This window comes from Siphateles boraxobius, unplaced genomic scaffold, assembly GCF_051911475.1.
Source record: "Siphateles boraxobius isolate OS27281-9 unplaced genomic scaffold, OSU_SipBor_1 18, whole genome shotgun sequence".
Taxonomy (NCBI): domain Eukaryota; kingdom Metazoa; phylum Chordata; class Actinopteri; order Cypriniformes; family Leuciscidae; genus Siphateles; species Siphateles boraxobius.
In genome coordinates this window covers 10,915,048-10,936,502 of record NW_027508788.1, presented here as the reverse complement: position 1 = coordinate 10,936,502, position 21,455 = coordinate 10,915,048, and the positions used below count along the sequence as shown (strand labels likewise).

Genomic DNA, 21,455 nt, shown 5'->3' with positions numbered 1-21,455 from the left:
GAAATTAATATCATACATACAGTGTTCAGATTTTAAAATGACAAAAGCAGCATTTGAAAAATAATACAGTAATATATTTGCGAATTGCTGTCATTTTTTTAATATGTAAAATGTGTGTCCGTTTTAAAATATAAATTGAATATCTGGAGGGGAAATTGTGCAGCATAACGACTTTGATTTTGAAATTTATTGGCTACGCGGAACCGGAAGTGTTCGCGAAGTACATTACATATCCAGAATAGCAGTCAGAGAAGCTAGACTTAAACAACCGTTTGGTCTAATTAAATGATTATCGGCTATCGTAAGTATCGTTACAGGATTGAATGTCGCTTCACTTAGAGGTCGTCTGCTATTAAACCGAACGACAAAGAGCCGGAGGTGAGCGAACGCTCGCTTAACTTTAAGCATGTAAGGTTAACCAAACTCATCCTCAGCCTCTTTAAATCCGCAACTTCAGTTCGGACTGACTATCATACATTATCAGTTTAGAGACGCTGTTAACACGTCAGTGTACTCGCAATGGACTGCATATCATCGGTTTGTAGCTGTTGACACATCTGGAGCTGTAATTGGTTAAAGGGAAGGGAAGATGCAACAGGTCCCGTACGGATCTGTGGATCGAGACAAGCCTCTCCTCCGCGTGCCTTTCACCCGGTTAGCGGTGATCACAGTGTGTCTGCCGCTGCTCGGCCTCATCGCATGCGTCGTGCTGGCTCTACTCTACCATTACAATGACTCTACTTACACACACTGCAAGGTGAGAAGCAGTCCGTCACTGCTAGACCTACATACTGACTTTACATTAGCGCTCCTTTCCCCTAAAATCACCTCCTCAGTCAGACCGTATATTAAACTTTTCTAATATTGTCATCCTAATATTAATATTTGTTGCTGAAGAAAAAAGTTTTAAATTGGCCCAAACTTACTGGTCAGAATTTGGAAACATTACTATTTAAAAAAAAAAAAAAGAGTAAAGTATCTTGTACTCCCTAAGCCTGCATTTATTTGGTCAAAAATACATTAAAAAACTGTTATATTGTGAAATATTATTAAAATTTAGAATAATGGGTTTAGATTTTAATATATTTTAAAATATAACTTATTTCTGTGATGCAAAGCTGAATTTTCAGCATCATTACTCCAGTCTCACATGATCCTTCAGAAATCATTCTAATAGCCTATATGATTGCTGATCTATTATAATTGTTGGAAACAGTTGTGCTGTTTAATATTTTTAACCTATGATTTTTTTTCCAGGATTTTAGATTAATTTATTGTTAAAAAAAGAACAGCATTTATTTAAAATAGAAATCTTTTTAACTTTAAATATATATATATATATATATATATATATATATATATATATATTAAGCAGCATAACTGTGTCCAACATTATAATAACTGAGTATCAAAACAGCATATTTGAATGATTTCTGAAGGGTCATGTGACGCATATGCATCACAGAAATCAATTATATGTTAAAGTATATTAAAATAGAAAACCATTATTTGAAATTGCAATAATATTTATCAATGTTACTGTTTTTTCTGTATTTTTGATCAAGTATATGCATGCTTGATGAGCATAAGAGACTTCTTTCAAAAACATTTATAAATGTATATATATATATATATATATATATATTAGTTATTGTAATGTAAAGTGTTGTCAAAAATCCTTCACAGGTTGCTAACTACCTCCCGTCCATCAGCGCCGCCATCAGTCTGACACCAGAGCGCTACATCTGGCGTTTCAGCATCGGCCTTCATTCTGCCCCACGCTTCCTGGTAGCGGCAGCATATTTCAGCTTTTACCGCAGACGCTTTTCCAGGAGGCTGACGGAGCAGCTTTTGAGTGTCCTCACATTCCTCTTAGCTTTAAGTGAAAATGTAGGGCTGCTTCTGCTCACCTACGTCTCCTCCACCGAGACCTACAGTAAGTGCAGTTTTGGACTGAAGCCCTGAGTCCTGTTTCAACACACACACACAGATGCAGGGATGCTGACAGCGTCTGCTGGGTCCACAAAATGTGCTTGTTATTTTGTTATTGTGTGAGCTTAGAATGATAGGGTTCTATCTCCACTTTTGGTCAAAATTGAGTTTTTGACATAATTTTATCCATTAGGTGTTTATTAATGCCTGTGTGGTGTTATTTTTGTAAAAAAATATATTTTGTTATTACTTATTAATAAAATAAAAAAGTTCCATCTCTCAAAACAGCAGGGATTTAAAAACTTTGATGCTCAATATCTCAGAACTACCCTAAACGGAGATAGAACTGTATAATTCTAAGCTCACGATTGTTTAGTAAATTGTGGTATATTTATAAATGGTTGGAGTTGCAAAAGTGCTTTTAAACGCTACACGTTTTTACCTGTGTTATAATTGTTTAGTGAGAGTATGACAGAGCTAAAACTCTTAAGAAATGTTTCCCCCCCCCTAAATCTAAAGGAAAGAATAAGAAATTATATTTAGTGAGACCCGTAAGAAAAATTCTATTGTTCATGCAGAATATAAATTATTTTTTCTTTCAATGTTTTTTGTGTGTATTGTAGTCCAAAAATATCTCAGTATTTTAATGCAAAAAATCATGATATAATTTAGTTTTAAAAGTATATTTCTAAAGCACAGTTTTAAGTATACTTCATAACTGTATTTGTTTTTCAAAGAAATCAATCTAATATGCTGATTTGATGCTCAAGATTTGATGCTTTTTCTAATTATTAATGTTGCAAACAGTTAAACTACAGCAATTCATTATTTTTTTTATAAAAAAAATATTTTCAATATGCAGAAATGTCAAGAAAATGTCACAATGCAAAAACAGGCTTAATCTTTTTTCATGCAAAACATATTTTTAGATTTTTTTTATTATTATTTTGGTTAGATGATTTTGGTGTGAAATATGAACTTTATTATATCAAATACATCAACTTTAGGTAACACTTTATTTCAGTGTCCTTGTTACATATGTTACATGTACTTACCATAGTAATAACAGTAAATGATGCATAATTACATGGAACTAACCCTCAACCAAATCCTAATCGTACCCTAACTCTATAGTAAGTACATGTAGTTAATTAATATTACACTGTACTTAAATATATAATTACACTGTAACAGTGACACATTAAAATAAAGTGTAACCCAACTTTATTATATTAATGCTACCTACAAAATAAATGTGGTTTGTAATGCTGTGTGTATGTCAATCCACAGATGTCCATAAGAGCGGCTTCATCATGTTTATTGGCAGTTCTCTGCTACACATGTTGTGCACCTGCAAGCTGTGGTCGTTGATTGCGAAGTATTCGCTTAGTGCAGAGGTAATGCGTTTCCTATATTCTCTACATATTTGCCAACATCTGTCATAAACATATCAGCAGAGGGCGATATAAACCATCTCATAAGCTCATACAACAATTATATTGCAAGTCCATGTTGGAAATATGTTAGGATAATTGTAATGTGAATTAGGTGTTTACATTATTTATTTTTCGTCATATAAATGCTCTTACAGAACACTATGCCTGTGTCTGAATATACATACTCCCCTACTATACAGTAGGCGAAACACAGTATGTGAAAAGTGTAGTACGTCCGAATTCACATTATTCATAAAACAGTAGGCGAAAAGTACTTCTGTGAGATTCTGAAGGACACTTTACAATCCCATGAGGCCATGGGAGAGGATTTGCGAATGGCAGTGAAGCGACGCAAATGATGCCATGGAAAAATTACAGTGAGTACATTCAGTAGTATGTTCAAACTATATAAAACATACTTTTTTTTTAACGGTTGTCAAATGATAATAAGTCAAATGTAGTCACTCTTCCTATGCGGTTTCGGATGCAGCTTAAGTTTAGCTGTTAAACAATCCACACACACACAAACTGATTGGATGAAATGAGCATATCCGTTTAACATTCAGCTGATATATACAGTATATATATATATATATATTTATATATATATACTCACTAATTATTCAGATATCACGTCAGTGATCTTGACACCACAAGCACAGCTCTAATAAAAGGTGTTGCATGTGCTGCTGGCTGAGAATCGTGGGAGGTAATGTGTCAGGGACCACAGTGTATCTTTTTATTTCTATAGCTGTGAAAGTGCAGCAGTGTTAGTGTGTTTCGGGGGAAGTGGTTGCAGTACTCTGTGCTCTCACAGAACCTCGTCCCACCTGCTTGCACCACATCACGTTGCAGAAGAGAACTGATGCCGTTGTCTTCTTCTTCTTCTGTCTTTCTTCACTCCATCTGCCCTAACCCTCTTTGTCATCAGGAGATGAAGTCATACCGCCAGAAGCGCCGCCTCTTCCTCTTCAACTGTTGCTTCTGTCTGTTGGCTGTCTATTTCTACAGGCGACACAACAAGTACTGTGAAGCAGGAAGTGAGTGCAACATCTCGACCGTTCTGTCATTCACCCCACCCATGTTCCTCTCTGCAATTGTTCCGTTTTGGGGATTTCACATGCTTAACATGAACTCACAAATTCTTTCCAATGATAATTCATTTCTTTTGTTTGACTAGTTGGATAGTTTACACAAAAATTATAATTGTGATTATTTAATTATTATTTAATTACCAAACCAGTATGCTATTATTTTTCTGTAATATATAAATAAAAAAAAAAATAAAAAAAAAATATATATACTGCTTTTTAAAAGTTTGGGGTTGCTAAGATGTTTTTAAATTTGTTCAAATATACAGTGAAAACATTAATATTGTGAAATATTAATGCCATTTAAAATAGCTTTATATTTTCAAATGTAATTTATTCCTTTGATGCAAAGCTGAATTTTCATCATCGTTACTCCAGTATTCAGTGTCACATGATCCTTCAGAAATTATTCTAAAATGCTGATTTGCTGCTCAAGAAACATTACTTCTTATTATCAATGTTGAAAACAGTGCTCCTTAATATTTTTATGTAAGCATGAATTTTTTTTTGATTAATAGAAACTTTAAAAAATAGCATTTATTTGAAATAGATTTTTTTTGTATAAATTTAAGTCATTTTTATACATTTTGTGAATAAACAATAAATAAATAAAAATACTCTTATTGACACTTTATGTTGATCTTTTACATAAAATGACACAGACTGTAAAGCTGTAGAAATGTACTTTAAAACAGGAATTCATGATAAATCTCTACCAAATCAGTCACCATTTCATATTAGAGATTGTATTTATTTATCTGTATGAGACCGTATTGGATGATATTTAATTGTGCATGCTTTTTTCCTTCTCTGTTTGGTCCCACTTTATATTAAGTTGCTTTAATTATGTTGTACTTACATTGAAAAATATGTACAATGTACTTATTGTGTTCATGTTGTATTGTAAACCACATTTGCTGCTATTGAGGTGTGATACGGGTAAGGTTAGGGTCAGGTGTGTGTGGTATGGGTCGGTTTAAGGGTGGGTTAAGGTGTCAACAGTGTAATTACAAATGTAATTACATGCAGGTATATTCAAAATATAAGTACAACGTAAAAACATGTATGTACACAATAAGTCCATTGTATCAAATTATTAGTTTCAATGTAAGTACATAGTACTTAAAGCCACTTAATATAAAGTGGGACCCTTTTTTTTTACATTTAGATCATCTACTTTTAAGTTAATCTTTAAAAACACTAATAGTTTAATAACATTGTAATCCTTAGCAAATCTCAAAATGAATGTAAGTTTTTCATATTGTACTTTATAATGTTCAGACGTCTAAACTGAATTGTAACATTTTAAATCATTGATTTGAATTTTTAATGTTGTTTTTTAAAGGGATAGTTCACCCAAAAATGAAAATTCTGTCAGTATTTAGTCACCCTCATGTTGTTCCAACCCCGTATCACCTTCGTTCATCGTCAGAACACAAATTAAGATATTTTTGATGAAATCTGAGAGCTGAATCACTCCTCCTCAATCAGTGGTGTCAATCCTTCTAAGGGATTGAAACTTGTTCCCCGAAAAGTTATTAAAGACATTGTTAAAATGGTCCAAGTGACTATAGTGGCTCAATCTTAAGTTTATCAAGTGACGAGAATACTTTTTGTGCGGAAAAACAAGCAAAAATAACTTTATTTCAACTATTCATTTCCTTCTCTGTGGGCCTCTAGTCAGTTAGCGTAGTGTGATTGCGTAGAGCTACGTCACACGCAGGCTCACTATTGGCCGACGCTGGTCATGTGTTTGATGCGTGTGACGTACAACACAGAAGCTTATGCTATTACACTAGTGAACTGACTCAAGGCCCAGAGAGAAGGAAATGAATAGTTGAAATAAAGTCGTTATTTTTGGGTTTTTTGCCCACAAAAAGTATTCACGTCGCTTGAAAAATTTAAAGCTGCAGTCGGCAAGTCTGGTAGATTGAGTGGACTTAGGCAAAATTTTGAATGTTTACAACTCTCATGTCCCTCCCCCGCTATCAACGAATACCCTCCCACCGAGTTCGTGCTTGTCAGTGCGTGTGCAACAGATTTTCTGTGAACGCAACCGTCTCATTAGCATCCATCAACACCATGGAGTATTTGTCGCTTGTCAGATAGCACATACAATAACAGTAGCTTTACTACTGTTCTTACTCTCGTAAGAAAGATAGAGTAGCATTGATTCTTCCAAAAAGCCGAACTTTATCCCTTCATCTGGACATGTTTATCCACCTAACATTACGTTCACACGGATTTCAGTGCGAACAAAGCTAGCGAACCTGCCCAACAAGTGCTAACGTTAGCTATCCATACCAACACATTTGGGCAAACATACTTAGATTACTAACATAACACTAAGAAATAAAGTAACTGGTTGATAAAGCACAATTACCTGTCGAGAAGAAATGTTGCAAGCTCTGCATCCAGTTTGAACCCAATTAAATCACGTAAATCTCTCTACCTTTCAAATGCTGATCCGATGTTGATCCTGGTTTATTTACGGGCACGGTCGCTTTCTTTCTTTACTTCTTTCTTTTCAGCAGATGATCTCTTTTCCTGTGTTGTTTTTCACCTCCTAGCTCTTGAGGTTAACCGAGGAATTGGAATCTTTTCCGCCATTACTCTTCCTTACTGCGCGAACTTCAGGCGTGTGCATGTGATTGTAATGTGCGCGAAGGGTGGCGTGTGCACGACCTGTGATTGACAGTCAGATCTCACACACCCCTGCGCTAATTGGACCCGATGATCCGGGAGCGGTGGATTTTTGCAAAACAAATAACACAGGTGGAGTTAGAAGCTCGGTTTTTTTTCTAAACCACTTTATTTATGTTCTTCTGTCGGATTATAGTGTCGATTTCACTGAATATGATAAAAATAAAATGTTGTCGACAGCAGCTTTAAGATTGAGCCACTGTAGTCACTTGGACTATTTTAACGATGTCTTCAATAACTTTTCGGGGAACAAGTTTAAATCCCTTAGAAGCCTATGGAGGAGTGATCCAGCTCTCAGATTTAATCAAACACATCTTAATTCGTGTTCCGAAGATGAACGAAGGTCTTACGGGGTTGAACAACATGAGGGTGAGTAAATACTGACAGAATTTTCATTTTTGGGTGAATTATCCCTTTAATGTATTGAAACCAAATATTACACAGAATATTATTTAAATCATTATTTATTTTGTTATTTCAGTTAGATTCAAGTTTAGCGCTTCAGTATTTTCCTGTTGTCTCTCTGTGGCAGTTTACTCATTCTTTGCTGGCTGTGAGTATCTGGTGGTGCTGTCCAACATGGCCTTCCACATGACTGCCTACTGGGACTTTGGAGGTAAGGAGGTGATGGTTGCAACACCTCCAGAGGGAAAGCGCTTCTGACACAGGAACTGAATACTTGCATCATCTTCTTGAAACTTGAGACACTAGGGTGAGACTGACTGATCGAAGCATGTACGACTGTTTACATCTCTAGATACAGTGTTTAATTTAATTGAATATGTTTGATCAGATTATTGTCAGTTTTTGTACTATATTAAAATTTTTAACTGGAACAGCTGATTATGCCCTCAAAATCTTTTAGTCATCTATCTATTATCTATAGTACTGTCATTACTTTCAAATCTCCTCATAAACCAAAATGTGAAGTGTCATGTCTGTCTCTTACTAATTGGTTGTCAGGATCAAACATTGTAACGTTTAAAATGCATGTTATTTATGAGATATTTGCAAATGTAAAGGTAATTGAGCTCTGGAGACTTTGATGTCGTGTCAGGTGGCTTTTGCAGCTGCTGTTTCAAAAGTGCCGCATCAAATGCATTCAGTTCAGTCACACCATGCGTCTCGCTCTTCCTTTGTGACGGTAGTGAAAATCATGTGAAAAGTCATTGTGAACTGCCTTTTGCACAGCATTTCGTGTCTTTAATGGCTAAAGAGCATTACATGTTTGTTCATATTTCTTCAGTGCAGTTCTTGATCATGAACGACCTGTGCCCTTAGTAAACATGTCAAATATGATGTTGCCATTCAATGGCTTAGCTGAACGTTAAAACTGGTAAAGCGCAATATGACGTTTTATCCACATTTCCTAGATCACCAGTGATAGAGTTATGATGTTGTGAACATGATTTCATATAGCAATGCTTTTTACGATGTACCTAAATACTGTTTTTCAATCGGTGTCAAATAAATATTTCGCTGAAAAAGAAGTGGACCATTTCTGAAAATAGTAGGCTACATTCCTATTACTCGATAATCGCGATTAATCACATCTAACGTAAAAGTTAGTAAATATATAATATGTGTGTGTAGGCTATATGTATAAAAATGTGTATATATACATATATATATATTAGAGATGCGCGGATTAGCTCCAACGTCACCCGAATCCGCAGCCAAAAACAAATCATCCACTGCCACCCACCCGCACCAATCATTTTCTCTGATTTAAGTATCCGCACCCGATAGTCAAATTACAATTATTCTTATGTGTTGTTACGCGTGACGATAAATGGATGATCGTCACCTTTAACAGCAGACTCTGAGACGGTTATGCGCGCATCTCTAATGGTAACATAACCCAGACAGCAACATAGTGTCGAGTGGAATCCACGTGTACCAGATGTGGCCCGTACCTGGGCCGACACTATGTTGCTGTCTGGGAATCCACTGATGAATGAGCGCTGCTTTTAAATATACATTTCTTTAAAACAAAATTTGTCTGACAGGATTTCATTTTCTTAATGGCATGACCTTACATTCCAGTTTAAGTTTCAAGAGAGTAATGCCTCTGTTTCTGTCACTGCAACTTCCCGAACAGGCGAACACACGCGCGCACACAAACACTTTATAGCATTTACATATATTCAATTAGCAGACGCTCCTATCCAAAGCGACTTACAAATGAGAACAATAGAAGCAGTTAAACTAACCAATATGTAAGTGCTATGACCCCTCTCAGTTTAATCTAACGCAGTCCCTTTTTTTTCTCTCTTTTTTTTAGAGAAATAAAAATAGAATAGAAGAGAAAGTGTTATTACTGGATCAAGTGCTGCCGCTATAAATCAGCAGTTTGTTGAAAGTGGCTTCACACTCAGCCGCTCTGGTTGAGTTAGGCAGATCAGCACCAGCGGGGGACAGTCATGGTAAAGGTCAGAGAAAGACATTTTGCACCTCTTTGAGATGGCACCACAAGGCGACATTCGCTTGCAGAGCGCAAGTTTCTGGATGGCACATAAGTCTGAAGTAATGAGTTTAGATAAAAGGGAGCAGAGCCAGAGGTTGTTCTGTAGGCAAACGTCAGTGACTTGAATTTAATGCGAGCGACATTAAATTATAGCCGTTGCATATTTCATACCCAGCACTTGATCAATCCTCGATAACCACTTAGCTAAAACGCTCACATACGGTCCTTTTCTTTCTTTCCTTCCTTTTGTTTTGTTTTTAATTCTTCTTTTTTACTTCCCTCTCGGACCTGCTCCATTTCTGTTAAAGCGGAGCGTATGAGTGCAGATTAGTGCATGTCGGCCTGACGGAAATAAATTAGGGCCTATACACTTTAGACATGCTCATATTTTAGAGAATGTAGCTAATATTTTCTTTAATAATGAATTATCAAATCCACCCGAAATTAATCAGAATGTTATTTTTATTAGGCTACTTGTCCCGCCCGATCTGCGCATCACTAATATGTAGGCTATATATGTATATATATTTACAAGCTTTTATGTTAGATGTGATTAATCGATTTGATAATTATAGCTTAAGCTTATAGCTTAATAACGTAATGTTGCATTTGTTAGCATTAGATAACTACATTAGTTAACATGAACCAACAATGTACAATACTTCTACCGGATTTATAGTAGTCAATGTTAATTTCAACATTTACTACTACATTTTTACAATAGAAAATTATATTTCTTAACATTAGTTAATGCACTGTGAATTCAAATGAACAAACGATGACTTACTGTATTATTATTAGTAACTAATATTAATCAAGCTTAATAAATGTTTTTTTTTTTATTTGCTCACTGTTAGTTCATGTTAGTTAATACACTGACTAATCGTGAGCTTAGAATTATACAGTTCTATCTCCGTTTAGGGTAGTTCTGACGTATTGAGCATCAAAGTTTTTAAATCCCTGCTGTTTTGTGAGATGGAACCTTTTTATTTTATTAATAACTACTAACAAAATATGTTTTTTTTTACAAAAATAACACCACACAGGCATTAATAAACACCTAATGGATAAGATTGTCAAAAACTCAATTTCGACCAAAAGTGGAGATAGAACCATATAATTCTAAGCTCACGTAATGTTAACAAATGAGACCTTATTGTAAAGTTTTACCATAATTTTTTTATAATAATTTTGATACATAGCCTTTGAGTTTAGAGGTTAGATTGCAATTGTGTTGAAAATAAATGTTCTTCACAAGTGTGTATTTTTTTTCACTTCATTTCAAAATAATTTCAGATATGTCAGAAGAAGATTCTCATCATATAGCCAAAGTCTCTATAGTCTTTGATATAACAGCGTAGCTGTCAGTAAGGCTTGAGTCAAAACTTTACACAGGAACGAGCAAACAAATGAAATGAAGCTAAACTGACAAAAGAGTCCCTGTTAGCACCTAGAAAACAAACACGGGTACCAGGAGCTAATTTCACAGTCAAATAAGAGCGGTTAGGCAGCAGAGAGTGGGCAAATTCTGCTTATGTAGGGAAAGGCACCGATAAAGAGTGAGAACAAAGAGTTAAAACTGAACATCTTTCTGATGCCAAATTTGGAGTGTTGTTTATTTACTCACAGATCAAGGAAGTTTGCAAGCTGAAGAGCACTAAAGGAAATCCCTTCTGCTGCATTCCTGATGCTCCATTCACTGGCCAGTTCTGACATTTTTAAGAAGTTAGTTTAAACAGAATCTTGAAGAACACTCAAAAAAAAAAAAATTCCCCTCTTGTTAAATTTAATGAATTAAAATAAGTAAAAGTAACACGATTGTTTAATATTTTGTCACAGCTTAATTTAATTGTGTTCAATCAACCTAATATTTATAAAACTGAAGTTTACTTAATTAATTTGTTTGAAAACTACATGAATCATTTTTGTTGACAACTAACTGGGCAGTGGATCAGTAGTTCCCAGCATGCTTTGCAAGGGACTGCATTAGGAGGGTAAATTTAGGGATTAAAGTGTTACTTTATGTGTTTTTCAGAAAATGGAAAGATGTTTTTAGTTAATGTTCGTATTTAATGTTCAGTTATATTAGTTATGAGGACTTTCTGTAATGTTTTTGAATTTTGTGGTTACCATTCTGCAGAAGAGTGCCGATTGTGTATTGTGGCACTCAGTATACACTACATATACATTAAATCTCACTCTCAGACCTGCATAGGTCATATCTAATATTACAATGTAAAAGGTTGTTTTAAATAAATTGAATGCTTTTATCTTCTGTCATTGGAAATAACTGTAGAGTCAAATTAGCTAAAATTATAATGTTGGTGATTTTAGGCAGGACAAAAATGAAATCTAGTTAACTTGACAAAACTTTATCTAGTAGGAATGACACAATTATTTTAGTAGTCTTGACTAAATGAATTTAAGTTCATCTGGCAAGATTACAACAAATCATTTCAAACAAATTAGATTTTGTTGGAAAAGTGTTATTCAATTTCGTGGAAAAGTTTTCCTTAATTTAATTAAGTTGGTTCAACAGCTCAAGATGATTTGAGTGAAGATGATTAAAAGGATAGTTGACCCGAAATGAAAACTTTCCCATCATTTCCTCAACCTCATGTCATTCCTAGCCTGTATGAATTTCTTATTTTCAGTGGAACACAAAATATATTTTGAAAGACAGTTTTTGTATCAATACAATGAAAGTCAATGGGGTCCAAAGGCGTACTGAAAAAAAATATTGTACCAAGTTGTAAAAAAAACGGTTTACAATAAAATACTATTTCAGTCTTTCTACTACAAAATGACATATTGAATTCAATGTATCACTCGCCTTTCTTTGAAAATCGTTTTGAAGTCAATTGTTGAAAATTGTTGTTTATACGCCAATTTTATTAAGTGTAGTTTTTTTACTTTTATTGTATGGAAGAAAATAAAAAATATCTTTTGTGTTCCACTTAAGAAATGAGTCATACAGGTTAGGAACTACATGAGGGTGAATAAATGATGATAGAATTGTCATTTTTGGTCAAATTTACTTTTTACAAAATCTGTTGTTTGCCGAAAAGACTTATATTTTATTTCTTAGACAGGTTTGGCCCAGTTATATATTATAAAGGAAAGAGTATGTACGTTAAACTGTATTTGAAATCCCTTCCAGTGAACTTTGAGTTGTCTGAACAACTCTGCTGTAATCACTACCTACTGCAAAAGCTTCAGGCAGTTGAGTGTGTGTGAGTGAGAGTGAGTGAGTGAGAGTGAGTGAGAGAGAGTGAGAGTGAGTGAGAGTGAGTGAGAGTGAGTGAGAGTGAGTGAGTGAGAGTGAGTGAGAGTGAGTGAGAGTGAGTGAGAGTGAGTGAGAGTGAGTGAGAGTGAGTGAGTGAGTGAGAGTGAGTGAGAGTGAGTGAGTGTGAGTGAGAGTGAGTCTGAACAACTCTGCTGTAATCACTACCTACTGCAAAAGCTTCAGGCAGTTGAGTGTGTGTGAGTGAGTGTGTGTGTGAGTGAGTGAGTGAGTGAGAGTGAGTGAGAGTGAGTGAGAGTGAGTGAGAGAGAGTGAGAGTGAGTGAGAGTGAGTGAGAGTGAGTGAGTGAGAGTGAGTGAGAGTGAGTGAGAGTGAGTGAGTGAGTGAGTGAGTGAGAGTGAGTGAGAGTGAGTGAGTGTGAGTGAGAGTGAGTGTGAGTGAGTGAGAGAGAGTGAATGAGAGAGAGTGAGTGAGTGAGTGAGTGAGTGAGAGTGAGTGAGAGTGAGTGAGTGAGAGTGAGAGTGAGTGAGTGAGTGAGAGAGAGTGAATGAGAGAGTGAGTGAGTGAGTGAGAGTGAGTGAGAGTGAGTGTGAGTGAGTCAGAGTGAGTGAGAGTGAGTGAGTGAGTGAGTGAGTGAGTGAGTGAGTGAGTTTGAGTGAGTGAGAGTGAGTGAGTGAGAGTGAGTGAGTGTGAGTGAGTGTGAGTGAGTGAGAGTGAGTGAGAGTGAGTGAGAGTGAGTGAGAGTGAGTGAGAGTGAGTGAGTGAGAGTGAGTGAGAGTGAGTGAGAGTGAGTGAGAGTGAGTGAGAGTGAGTGAGAGAGAGTGAGTGAGAGTGAGTGAGAGTGAGTGAGAGTGAGTCAGAGTGAGGGAGGGAGGGAGGGAGCGAGCGAGCGAGAGAGACCAGATCTCAAGTTCACTCTATTTTGCCTCTATATGTTCTCTATCAAAGTCAGATAGGGAAATGATCTTGCACACTGTATTTAAATACACTATACCTGCTTCCTCTTTTAATCTGTAGAAATCAATATGATGTTTTTTTTTATATACTGTATATATAATGTTAATGTAAATAAATTATAATAGTACTATCTTTAAAGACCATTCAAAAGTTTGGGATCAGATTTTTCTATTCAACTTTTATTAAGCAAGGATGCATTAAATTGATGAAAAGTGACAGTAAAAACATGTATAATATTATAAAAGATTTCTATTTATTAAGAGTCCTGAAAAAAAGTGTATATAAGCAGCACAACTGTTTTCAACATTGATGATAATATTAAATGTTTCTTGAGCAGCAAATCAGCATATTAGAATGATTTCTGAAGGAAATCATGTGACACTGAAGACTGGAGTAATGATGCTGAAAATTCAGCTTTGCATCACAGGAATAAATAAATAACATTTTGCTGTGTTTTTGATCAAATAAATGTAGCCTTGGTGAACATAAGAGACTTCTTTAAAAAAAATAAAAAACATTACTGACCCCAAACTTTTGAATGGTATAGTGTATAGACAACAAGCCTGCATATGACAAAACTGGCATTAAAATTGTAGAGGAACTTTATTACAAACCTAACATTGCTTGAAATGACTACAATTCAGAACTGTAGTAGGATGTTAAAATAAAGCTGTTTGAATTTTATTAGGATACAAATTTTAATTAAAACACATTGTGAACCAAAATGTAATTCATTTATATAAATTACAAATTGATAAATATTTTATGTAAAATTGGCTTGGGGAAACAACAGGCAACATTTGAATATTTAAAGGATGTTTGGTTTAGTGATACAAAAATGCAAATAAGACAAATAATAAAATGTTATGTTAAAAACTGGAGAAAAATAAATCAATCTCGAGTGATTCGAGAGCTTGAAGCAATATGTGGAGATTTTGGATTCGTGAAGTAGATAGAAGTGCAAATGATTTCCTCTGTTTTCAGGAGGAATGTCAACGTCACGCCAGCCAAACAAAGTCACGGTCAGAGATGCAGATGCATTTGTATTTCTTTAATGGGACATGATGCAGTTTATCAGCGAGGGTCTCCACCAGGTCCTGTTCCATCAGGCTGACCGACCTGTGCATCCACAAAACTATCAGCTTAATTATTCAATGCTTATATTGCTTTCACATGACTGGGATTTCTCATACATGAATGGCCATAAGCACACATACAGATTGAGCAACACATGTTATGACTTAAACATCATCATTTGATTCATGCACAATGAAGTGTTTGTCCATTTGCTGTGAATTTTTTAAGGAGACTCAAGCACTTCAGCATAGTTCTTCAGAAAGCAGCATGTGTCCTCAATGAGCCACAACATTATCTTCTTGACTTTCTGCTAACATTTGATCTAATGCTAATGGGCTAAACATAACAGAAAAAAAATGGAAACATCATTAAAAATAGCATTTTTATTGTATTGTATAATTTTGCCCTTGGCTTTTATATCCGACACACAACAGTCTTATCTGCTTACATTTAAGCTCAAAATAAGCATTATAGGAAGGCACTGTAAAGTTATACATTCATCTGAACCACACAAATTAAGGTAAAGTTATTCTCATTCAGAGCTTGTTGATGAATCCCTGAGCCTTGAACTGAATCTTGGGCCAACTGAAAGCTTCCTTCCTTTACATTAATGGCTCATTTAGGATTGTGCTATTTAAATCGACACTAGCTGTTCCCGAATCAGTGACCAAGTGAAGAAAGTGCCTTGTTTTCTAAAAAGGTTCTGAAGCCCCACCCTGGAGCGCCGAGGAAGAAAAGAATGAAGAGTTGACTGTGGCGCAGAGCATGCTGGGACCCGAAGGGTCTGCCAGACAGTTTCCCCAGCACAAGGAAGTAAAGCCGTCAAGCTGCCAGGCAACATCCTCATCACACACATGAAAATCAGGTATGTCTAAGGAACCGCTTCACACAGAACGCGTTTGAATAGAGTGCAACAGTCGGGCTCCGGAAGGAAACATCCCATTGATTTTCTCCATAGAGGAATTGATTTTGAACTATCACTTAAAAAACATTAAAGGCAGACCGACTGAGCTACGAGGTGCCATCAGCGTGCATTAGACATGCAAAGAAATCTCCACCAATCAGAGAATCTGGGCAAGTAAATTGCATAAATTTTGCACCTGCCCACTGCCATGAAGAACTGCGAATGACAGGATAGTGTCAATCTTCCTTGTACGCTCTCAAACTACTTAAATATTAGTACATGTATGCATATTTTTCAATAAATACAAAATGTTGTTTCTATAGACTCAATCAATATCTTTATATCAGATGTTTTATGTTAGTCTGAAGTTTTTAATTCGATTCCAACATTTGCAATGCTTCATGGGATTGTAGTTCTTTCCCTCATTAAAGTCGTTAATTGCCTTTTGTCTTGTCCTGATTTTTAAAAACGTATAAAAACTCTGAAAGTTTGTAATGTTGTGATTCACCTTGTTGCTAATTGGTTTGGTTCGTGGCTTATTACTTTTTAATGAATACTTTTTTAAAATCCATATGGGAAAAATACATCATAAAAAAATGGGTGGGTCTGGTGCACTCTATTGTTGCTGCTGTTACAGCGTCTTCACACTCAAGCGCCGTGTTTTAAAGATAGGAAGTTCAACTTTTAAAAGCGTGATCCTGCTTTCTTTCAAATTCAGCTGTGGCTCGCGTTTTTAAAAGCAAGAACGCATTCTGTGTGAATGGCTGATTCAATATCATAGATAATGTCACTATTTATACAAAAGGCCTGTCCTCAAGGAAAACCCAATCACAGAACAAATGCCTTGGGCTGTAAAAAATATAATAAGTGCTATATATATATATATTCTCAGATTGTGTTTTGTAAATAGTAAAAGGAAAAAAAACCCTTCATTAACCAATATTCTCCAAGTCTCCAAACACTAAAAATGAACAAAAACCCCTTTTCACTGAAATATATTTAAGTGTTTACTTCATGTATTTTATGTATTCCTGAGATACCATGAGATGGTATCAAACTGTTTAGTGGTCTTATGAATTCCCACCCCAAAAATACACATAAAACTCTCCACATAAAACAAGTATTTGCTAACAAGCAAAAATAAAAACATTTATGAAAAAAGTACGGATCTCAATACAGTGTAAAACTTGATATTTTTCTTGATCTTGTATTTCTCTAATTTCACAGATTAAGGCTGTTTCTTGGTCACCGTTCACTGAAAACCTGTTACTCCAAACATTCATTAACATTCCCACCATTTCTATGCATTCCTGTGTGTAATTCAATTAAAATACCTCTATCCTCTGTATTTTCAGAGGAGTATACAGGGCTTCTTGGTAGACACAGGCTGAGGACTGAGGAAGGCACGCACTGCGTCTGCAAACACGTCCTTGATGCCGTCCTGGCTGAGTGCTGAGCACTCCAGGTACTTGGCGGCGTGGATTTGGCGAGCCAGAGCCTGGCCCTGCTGGTGCGAGATGGGCGCCTGGTTCTGCTCCTTTAGCTTCTTCAGCACTTCCGCGTCATTGCGAAGATCGCTCTTGGTCCCCACCAGCAGGATGGGTGTGCTGGGACAGTGGTGCGTCACCTCCGGATGCCACTTGTGCTTGACGTTCTCATAGGACGGGGGGCTGGAGATGGAGAAGCAGATGATGAAGACATTGGTCTGAGGGTAGGACAGCGTGCGAAGACGGTCATACTCCTCCTGGCCCGCTGTGTCCCACAGATTGAGGCTGACGGTGCGGCCGTCCACACCGACTTGGGAGCTATAGTTGTCGAACACGGTGGGAATGTACTCTTTGGGGAACGCGCCAGTCGTGTATGAGATGAGCAAGCAGGTTTTTCCCACGGCTCCATCCCCCACCACCACACACTTGATGCTCTGCATGATAAAAAAGGTGACCACTCGACTTCAGCAGTCTGCAGAGAAAGAGACAATGATCTCTGTTAGAGGAAATCATGACAACACTCTTTAGATGGCCAGAGTTGGTAGGACAGGTGATCAGATTAATACAGGAATGGATAAATAAATGTATAGATGGCTTGGATGTTACAGTGCAATCTTTGTGTGTGTGTTTGTGTGTGTGTGTGCGTGTGTGCGTGTGTGCGTGTGTGTGTGTGTGTGTGTGTGTGTGTGTGTGTGTGTGTGTGGGTGCTTCGTATGAAAGCAACGCATTTGTATAGAACAGTGATTAAACTGATTTGGAAATACACTTTCCAGCCAATCAGAATCGAGTATTCAGACAGACCATTGTATAACATTGTTTGATGCAATCTTCTGCAAATAATTTTTATACTGTACATTATAATGTTGTCATGCATAAAGGCCTGTTTACACCAACACGAATGATCCGCACAAAAATTTGCCCCAGAGAAAGGAAGTGAAACAATATTTACATGTTTTTAAACAGCCATTCAGACTTTTGTATTCGCTATGGTGTTTATCAAACAACACCAAATAAAAGAGAACAGACACACAAGAGCCGCTTATGATACTATTATAGTTTCCACATTGAGTTATCGATGGCGCTTTGGGAAAACAAATGTCCAATGACGTTCAGCGTGCGGATTAAGGGCGGCAACACATTATAACACGACGCTGGGTGTCATTTCCTCCGAATCTTTCTCTTTCATACAAGACTGACACATGTATCTTCATTTTTGCAGTCGAGTCATCGCTGAAAAGTGGATTTTAGCGCTACAAAGATCCCCTTGTAATTTGTTAAAGTTTTATTCATTCTGTTGTGTTTTTGTAATTATTTTATTTCAAGTTACGAATTTTTTTTCATTCTTTTTTTAGTTTTAGTTGACTAAAATAACTGCATTCTTCCTCTATTTACTGTCGCTTAGCAATAGTCTGTTTATGAGCAGCACTAAGTCATAGCTTTATCCAACAGCAGTGCAATGGAAAATAAATTAAGACCTCTGTAAAAAAATGCGTTGCATTTATCGCACCACACATTCATCTTGGTGTGAACAGGCCTTAAATAGTTCACTTAAAAATGAAATTTCAAGTTGTTTCAAACCTGTATGAATTTCTTTCTTCTACTGAACACAAAATAAGATATTTTGAAGAATGTCGGTAACCAAACAGTTGATGAACCCCATTGACTTTTTTTTCTTCTTACTATAGAAGTCAGTTGTACCCATCAACTGTCTGGTTACCAAAATTTTCATTTTAAGTGCACTATTCCTTTAAGTGAACTTAAACTGCATTTAATTTTTTTTTTTTATTATTTTAGTTTTTAAAGTGTTTTATTTATAATTTATTAAGGCGAAATGTTATAATATAAATGTTATATGAAAATAATGATCTACATATAGGTTTCACCCATAATTCAACTTCAAAATAAAATATCAGTGCACCCCTAGATCTTTGATGGGTGAACATGCACATTTCAAAAAGTGAGGATGTATAAATGGATCGGTGGAAAAAAAGATTTACACATGCAAAGAGAAGGACAAAGGAAAAAGGTTAAGAGAACATCTAATTGTTTCTTCATGCAAATGCTCCACATGTTGAGGTCATTTGGGCCTTTATGAAACAATGTTTTGAATATACGGTCAGCCTCCTCCAGTTCCTTCCCCTTGCAGTTCTATCGATAAGCAGTGTATATATTATAACACAAATAAATTTCCACTTGTAAATGAGGGGATTATGCGCATTCATATCCTCAGAAATGCTCAAAAACAATTTTTTTTTACCCTCTATTCGGGTCATGGAAATATGACAAATTTGGGTCATGACTCAAATGGCTTTCTACATGCTGGAAAACTTTGAAACAGGAGTGATTAGGTTTCAGTTTAGGCAGAAGATATTTGATGTGAGAAGGGGACTGATTCAATACACGTTTATAGTTATTAAACATTTGGGAAATTCTGTGCAAGGGCAACATGCTGTTATTGTGGAAAAAGGAGCCGGAAAGTAGATTTACTGATGAGTTTTGCACGTTACACTGCATTGCTGACAGTAATTCACACTGACCTCCACTTTCTAAAATCGTTCAACAGCTGTTTTCATGTTCTTTCATGTTATCAATCAACATTTGTTACATTTTAAGCTGTTTCCTCAGTAGTTTGATCATGACATGCAGGCCATCTTGCTTGTAGCAAATGTGAAAACGATTCGTGTTGTCGCACATCAACAAGAAACTGAGAGCTGTGGAGTTACGACTAAGAACTCTCAGTTCTCTCTTTTCTTTCTCACTTATTCCAAGAGTCTGGCAGATGTTTGACCCCAGGAGAAAGGAGTGAGACGGACTCTGCCCAATCTCCAGAGACGCTCAGAGAGAGAAATACTCCGAGCCCTGCCCTTCTCTGCAAGGCGTTAGCCAATGTGGTTTAGCAAAGTAAGAGCTCATAGAAACAGCACTGACAGCTCAGTCTGGGTGGAGTCTGTCCTTTCACTTACAACATAGCATTGTCATATCACAATACCCATGTGAGTCCTCAGTGATATAGAAAATGGAGTAAATCAAGTGCGACTATCCCATTGACATTTTTTACTGTGTCCTTTGGAGTTTTACTATGCTGAACTCATATTTGCGGCACTGCTCAAGTCATCAATGTTCACATTGAAGTGCAGCTGACTAAATGTAATATTTTAAGATTCAACCATTGGAAAATCCCATAATGGTTGACCACTAATCTGAACATGATCGTGTGTGAGTTTATCATACTTTATCAACGAACTCCAATTACGCAAATCATGTGTAAGCCAGCAGAGTGCAATCCTAATGGCTACTAGTTTTGGCAGCAAAAGGAGAACTTGCACTAGATTGCAAAGTATGCAGAAGGGAATCAAAACTAGAAGTGGTCAGTTACATTTATCCATCCTTCACACACTATACTAAATCTAGAATTTAGAAACATTCATCATAAGCCTCAGTTCAGTTAAACCTGAAAGTGTTAGTGTGAGATGGGCTGTAATTGCTCACTTAGTCCTCTATATTTGCACACTTAAATATGTGAAAATAAGAAAAAATAAATGATCATGGGAACCACAACTTGTGACACAGCAAGTCACTGTCTTTCCAGTGACTCACCACAGGAAAGTGAGCCCCTTGTGTCATTCAAGATATTCAGCTGTTTGGTAACGGTACTTTCAATTTAAGAAGTCAACAATAACGGCCTACAACTGGGTGTAGGTTGACGAATGAGTGTGGACGATCCTCTCACAGATGGCCTATTATCTTTACAAACTAGAAAATAGACTGTGGTTGGTTAGTAAAAAATGCGAATAACACAATATGACTTCTCCAATACAAGCTGTTATATGGTTCTGAAAAAGATAAATATCCCAACTTCTGCATGGCTCTTTTGGATTGCTTAAAATGAGGATGTTTCTCAGTTCCTCATTCCCTCTGGAAAACCCAACTGCCTTTTTTTCTCCAAATTTGCATAATTTCCCATTCATTCTCTATATTGTTTCAAAATGCACAACCAAATTTTGACATAGGCTAAGTCTTTCATAAAAGTTGATATAGTGTAGCCTACACTAAAAACATTGTTATTTAACTTTGTTTCCATCCAAGTTGTCACAGTAATTAGCCATTTCTACTCTGTTTTATGTGTTTTCAGAGTTTTAACCTTGTTTTATACAGTC

At 36.2% G+C, this 21,455-nt stretch overlaps 2 protein-coding genes across 6 annotated transcripts; one reads left to right on the top strand and one right to left on the bottom strand.

Moving 5' to 3' along the window:
* Positions 1-195: 195 nt before the first annotated feature.
* Positions 196-19,498, top strand: pgap2 (post-GPI attachment to proteins 2). 5 transcript variants are annotated; one of them, XR_013204951.1, is made up of 7 exons: positions 196-757; positions 1,687-1,936; positions 3,223-3,329; positions 4,300-4,408; positions 7,695-7,874; positions 15,608-15,772; positions 17,167-19,498. XR_013204951.1 is itself a non-coding variant. In XM_077233538.1 (6 exons), exons 1-5 carry the CDS (start codon positions 590-592, stop codon positions 7,823-7,825), a joined length of 765 nt encoding a protein of 254 aa, XP_077089653.1. In that variant the 5' UTR covers positions 196-589; the 3' UTR covers positions 7,826-7,874; positions 15,608-16,298. The 5 variants fall into 5 exon arrangements, 4 of the variants coding, with proteins under 4 accessions (XP_077089653.1, XP_077089654.1, XP_077089655.1 ...); XM_077233538.1 differs by lacking the exon at positions 17,167-19,498 and having other exon boundaries at positions 15,608-16,298; XM_077233539.1 differs by lacking the exons at positions 15,608-15,772; positions 17,167-19,498 and adding an exon at positions 11,259-11,414.
* On the bottom strand, positions 14,483-17,738 carry rhogb (ras homolog family member Gb). The gene has a single exon (XM_077233541.1). It carries the CDS (start codon positions 17,736-17,738, stop codon positions 17,163-17,165), a length of 576 nt encoding a protein of 191 aa, XP_077089656.1. The 3' UTR covers positions 14,483-17,162.
* Positions 19,499-21,455: the final 1,957 nt, after the last annotated feature.

What these genes read in the sequence shown, in the direction of transcription:
- pgap2 (XM_077233538.1), top strand. Translation starts at nt 590, where the DNA reads ATGCAACAGGTCCCGTACGGATCTGTGGATCGAGACAAGCCTCTCCTC. An exon ending in CTCCTCCACCGAGACCTACA is followed by an intron (nt 1,937 to 3,222) that starts GTAAGTGCAGTT and finishes GTCAATCCACAG; the next exon opens with ATGTCCATAAGAGCGGCTTC. An exon ending in AGTATTCGCTTAGTGCAGAG is followed by an intron (nt 3,330 to 4,299) that starts GTAATGCGTTTC and finishes CTTTGTCATCAG; the next exon opens with GAGATGAAGTCATACCGCCA.
- rhogb (XM_077233541.1), bottom strand. Translation starts at nt 17,738, where the DNA reads ATGCAGAGCATCAAGTGTGTGGTGGTGGGGGATGGAGCCGTGGGAAAA.